Source organism: Hoplias malabaricus, chromosome 16 (genome assembly GCF_029633855.1).
Source record: "Hoplias malabaricus isolate fHopMal1 chromosome 16, fHopMal1.hap1, whole genome shotgun sequence".
NCBI lineage: Eukaryota > Metazoa > Chordata > Actinopteri > Characiformes > Erythrinidae > Hoplias > Hoplias malabaricus.
This window is the reverse complement of record NC_089815.1, coordinates 21,633,370-21,638,989: the sequence shown is the minus strand read 5'-3', so window position 1 is coordinate 21,638,989 and position 5,620 is coordinate 21,633,370. Positions and strand designations below refer to the sequence as shown.

The window sequence follows — 5,620 nt, the reverse complement described above, 5'->3', positions numbered from 1 at the left end:
ACAAATATATGTGACAAATATAGATGTGTTCAAGTCAAGTGCGTTCACATATTTCCGCTTAGAAAATCTACATGTCATTTGTTCGGGGGGGGGGGGGGCTTTATACAGACCACACTGTGTGCCCCTCTATCAAAGCCTTTCAGACTCTTATTTCCCCGTCTGTGCGCCCAGCGCACGGGAGCGCGCACCACTCTTAGTTTTCATTGGCTGTGGAGCGTGGAGCTCGCGGGACTCTGCAACATATTTAATCTCCAGCAGCGCGCGCCGGGCTCTTCAAAAGTTACGAGCGCGGACGGCGGACAGAGCAGCTGCAGGTAAAGCCCGACACTCATCATCTACATTTCACACAGAGATAAGACGTAGGCCCATTTCAACGCGCGTTCCTCCACACGTCCAGGACAAACGACAAGAAAAGCTTCAGCTGTTCAGCCATTTTCCTGAACATTCTTCCAAAACTTTCTGCATTAACAACAACACAGCGAACCCAATGCCATCTGCACTACAGAGGGTCCCACACTGATTACAGTGTGCTGGCTTTGTGGGCGGTTTATAGTGGTGTGCAAAGGTTTGGGCACCACTGGTCAAATGAAGTTGTCAGCTTGTTGTACACATCCTCCGCAGAGAACACACTTTTGCACATTTAAATTTCAAGAGTGATGTCGATTTGCTCAATGTAACTCATTGGGAGAGCAATAAAAGTAGATGTCATAAAAACTGATGGTTTTATATATTGTTTAATGTAATATTTTCATTGTTACACACTGCAAATAATGATTATACATGTAGGTGTTTATGTGTTAACTACGTATTGCTCTTTGCATCTCTACCAGTGCCCATAGGTCAGCTGAAGTGTCATTAGCAGTGTCCCACTCATTGTCAACATTTCTTTATTTAAATGAATAGAAACTGTGCACTGAAATGACAGAAAAGTCACATTTGTGTGTGCTTTCTGTAAAGTATGTGTCAACGTACTTTAATTAAACAAAACATGTCCTGCTACACATGACTCAACGTAAATGATAAGCTGCCAAACACGTAATCTTGAATTTTACCAGACTTTTACAAAGTCTATGATCTATTTTGGATGCTACCATGCAACATTTTCCATAACTATGCTTTCTATCCTGTTCAAAATAGTACTGGAAGAAACTAAACCTTGAGTCCTTTGTTGAGGAACTTTCTAAAACACACTATCCAAATCTGGGCGACGTCTTGCGTTACCTTATATCACACTCACCACAGTCAGGCACCATCTTACCTGAAACCACTGTGGTTCCAAATCTCGCAGCTTACACCTGTAGGGCCCCTCACTCAAGCAATAGCAGCTTGCTTTTAACTCTGAAAGCCTGGTGACTGTCCGACCTCTCTTTCCAGAGCATGTCCACTGACAGAGACCCTGGACATCCAGGAGACATATGCTTGCCTTCCTCGTCGGCTGACATGATAGGAGAAGAGGATGACCCAGTGAGTGCGAATATGCAGTTGCCACTGCCAGGCAATTCCCTGCTGGCCAGAAGACTGTTCCATTTCCACTCCTATCGAGGCTCTCTCATTCCGAACAGGCGCCGAAAGAGGGAGATGACCCCGGCTGAAAAGAAAGACACAGTGTACTGGGACAAGCGGCGCAAGAACAACGAGGCAGCCAAAAGATCCAGGGAGAAGCGGCGTCTGAGTGACCTCATGTTGGAGGGCCACCTCCTGGCTCTGAATGAGGAGAACGCACAGCTAAGGGCCGAACTCTTGAACTTGCAGTATCGCATGGGGCTCGGAAGAAGTGATATTACCCATCCGTTTCACTCCAATGTGCCTTTTCACCCTCCCGTGCAGTCCCAGCTTCAGACTTCTCTTTGGGGGTTAAGTGCTGGGATACCATCCCCAGATCTGTACCAGTCTTGGCCCCAATACAGTTCCAGTTCTGGAAGTCCCTCCACCAGCTCCTCCCAAGTCCTCTCACAGAAGAATCCCCAAAGAAATGGCACCGTACCTCCACATCCCCTGAGCTTGTTCCAGCAAGATGAGCAGCCCGCTGAGAGAAGCTCATCGGAGACAGAAGCAGCAAGTCACCAGCAAGTGTCATCCACTAATGATCCAAATGAGCAAGAGTCATCTCCATCCCAAACGACATCACCTTCATCTTCGTCATCTCACACCACTCATCCTACCCAAAACTGGCTTCTGACCGGCATAAACCACCCTAGCAACCAGACCAACAACCTGCTCCTGCACTGGGGATCGCCATACCTCCGCCCATCCCCTCTTCATGCTCGCTGGCCTCAGCCCTTGCCTCTGTCTCTTAGGGAGTCTGATGGGATCTCTAACTTGTGGAACATGAATGGCAAGTTCAGCATGCTATCTGCTGAAATCTCACAGCTAAGAAGGTACTTACGGCCAGAGAACTCTGAATATACCGTGATGGACTAGCTTTGATCACTTTGGTGCTATGTGTGTTTGATGTATGTGACTACAAGTTAAACACACTGAACCACAGGGCGTATTTTTAATTTTTTACACCATTGTAACATCCATCAGTTAATTGGTAATGTTTTATACATTAGTAATGGCAGGAACCCTGCATTAAAATATCACAGATCCTGTTTATTTCATGACTGAGGCTCTTAAGGGTCAGAAAGGGATAGATAAATAAAAGGATTAGAAAATGTATTTAAAAGCCAAAACCATAATTAAAACCTTAATTTAAACTGGACAGTTTATTACTATTATTATTATTATTATCATATATATAAAACATAAATACATTATATATATATGTATTGCAAAAAAGTTTTATTTTTGCTACAAAAAAATTAATTTGACTATTTTTTCTAGTGTGATGATTAGTGGAGAGTGGAGAAAAACAAGAAAACACCAAATAATGTATATTTTAATAAGCAGTTAATATGTTCTGCATAGTTCTTAAACACGCAGACTGTGGTTTTAACACATTATGCACATCATTTCCACAGTAGCATGAAACATAGAATTAGCATTGAATTCGTATTAGCATACCGTGAAAAAGGTTCTGTATTCTTTTATCCTGATCCACTGAACAGACTGGTGAACTGCTACACTGATTCACACATGGTATAAACATATTTCTTGCAGAACAGTTTTTAAAATCATTAGAATAATAATAAAAAAATGATCAAGGAATTTCTTAAACAACATCAACGGTTTTATTAATAAAATTTCTTTAGGCTGAACGGCAGTAATGAAGTGCTTGCAAAGCTGTAAACTAGACTTATTTAGGTTGATGCTATACGTTTTTATAACTGACAGATTTGTGATTTTAACGAGCTTACGTAGTTTAGTAGTTTATCCAGTTTGTTTGTGTTTAATGAAATGAATTTTGTGGTAAACTGCTCATGCAAATTTATATCTATGCTGTTTGCTTTTTGGCTGCAAACCCATATATACAGGTTCTGAGATGACAGTGTAACAACGGAAGGGTTTGTGTTTTGCATATAGCCCACTTTTACAACATGTTGCAGCCTCTTTTTTATTTATTACCACTTTGCAAGATGTGGTGTGGACCCCAACACGTGAGTGAACTGTAATTCTTCCAAACTCATGAAATAAACAGTGTGGACTGTGTAAAGGGGACAACAGGGAAATAAGTGCACACGATACAGTTTCTCAAAATAAATTCATGAAGTTAGATGTTAAAGAAGTAACAATGAGGATGTGTTCTCAAGCTTGTTTTGTTTGTTTCTCACATTTGAGTTTGAAATGCAGTGGCTTGCTAAACCACATGTTCACACATTTAATATAGAGTATATACAAAGTTAGCACCAGATTTATAGATAAGACAGTGTAGACTTAGAGCATCACAACCAGCTTTTCCTGACCAACTCTCACCCCCTCCCCTCCCCTGCCCTGCCACTACTAAATAAAAGCAATGAAAATGTGTTTGGCTTTTTTTTTCTTTTTTTTTTTTTTTAATGCTTCATCATATTATTAAACAGCTTTCTAAATATTTGCCAAATATAATGATCAGATCTCATCATGAGAATTGTAATTATTGTTAAAGTGGGCATTTATATGAACAACATCACTCTACACTGGTGTAACATACCCCCGGATATTACACTTACGCACTTCATTAATTTTTTTGGGCATCTACTTAATGCTAAATGTTCCCATTAATAACTTGATGCCTTCAAGAGTTGAGTCATTTAGTCTGTTATATATGGATTAAGCTAGGTTCAAAACCAAGCCTAGCACAGGAACTGAGAACACTTTAAAAATATAGGTGATGAAGGGCGATGAAATATCACTAACTCATGGAGCAGTCACAATATGACTCAAAAAGGCAGATGACTGATCAAATCTTTACTACAGCTCAAGTGGCAGTACTTCTCCCTACATCTGAGAGACGCTGGGTGACAAGAGAATTGCAGCTCTAAACCCAACATTAGCCAGAGTAGAGTGCAATAGCCCCAGGCTAATTATAACTATAAATTATTTATATTTATTCTGCCGTACTGTAAAAGGAAATTATTCAATTATTAGTCAATGATATATCACTCGCTTCATAGGAGTATTACATTCAGAAAGCAAACTATTTTGTTTTTTTTTTGTTTTTTTTGCTCAGTGGAAGCCTGTGAGGGTCGGAGCACTGCTTCCCCCCAAGGTGTTCTGACGTTATACGCTGGTAAATGCTGTTTGAAATATGTAATATTATTAATTGCCAATAAGGCTTTCAGAAAGCGCTGTCATTTTTACAAGACAATGAAATGGAATGAATTTTCTTAACACTAACTCACTTGGTATAAAAATAATGTAATTATATAAAAATATATATATTAAATATATAAATAATTATAAATACATGTCAGATATTCCCTGCCATGAATAGATGACAGGAAATCTACAACCTTAAATAGAATGAAGTCATTGTTATTTACCATAATGGACCTGTCTGTGGACAGTGTAAAGTTCTCAAAAATGTTATTTAATGAATTAAAATTAAAGGTGTTATTTCTGAAACAGGTGCATCAAGTATCTGCAAATGTAGGCCATAAAAATCCGTAAATTCACATATATCCTTCCAACAGTGTCATACTGAGAATTATTAGATATATTGATTCAATTTAAATGATTTCTAAGACACCATGACACCATTTTTACTGTGTTTACATGTTACATATATCACCATGACTACACTGCATACTATCACTTTGACTTCAAGTCATGATCTGATTGAAAATGTATGGAATTTGTCGTCATAATCACAGCACAAGTAGCCATTCCCAGCAGATTACAGCAGTGATCTACACTGAAAATTATGCAGAAATAAATTCAGAAACACAGCTAGGACAGAGCACTAAAAGGTGGAGGAGGGCTCAGAAACATGTCCTCTTGTGCTTCAGAGGCGTTTAAAGACTGCACAACCGGACATTTTATTGAACACAGTGCCAGTAGTGAATGGTGTGACCACCAGGGGGAGCACTCTCCATACAAATCCACATAGTCGTCTTAAGGCCCGAGTGAGGTGCCCCCCCCCCCCCCCCCCCCTCCATATGAAACTGTTTTGTCCATTTAGCATTTTACATTTACTGTCGTTGACGGTCATTTAAGTCCATTCTACATCAGGGGGGTCCTCTTTAGGTCTGCTGGTGTC

General features: G+C 40.0%; 1 protein-coding gene across 1 annotated transcript; it reads left to right on the top strand.

Moving 5' to 3' along the window:
* The first annotated feature begins 269 nt into the window (after positions 1–269).
* On the top strand, positions 270–2,659 carry si:dkey-172o19.2 (nuclear factor interleukin-3-regulated protein). The gene is made up of 2 exons (XM_066648402.1): positions 270–314; positions 1,375–2,659. Exon 2 carries the CDS (start codon positions 1,378–1,380, stop codon positions 2,419–2,421), a length of 1,044 nt encoding a protein of 347 aa, XP_066504499.1. The 5' UTR covers positions 270–314; positions 1,375–1,377; the 3' UTR covers positions 2,422–2,659.
* Positions 2,660–5,620: the final 2,961 nt, after the last annotated feature.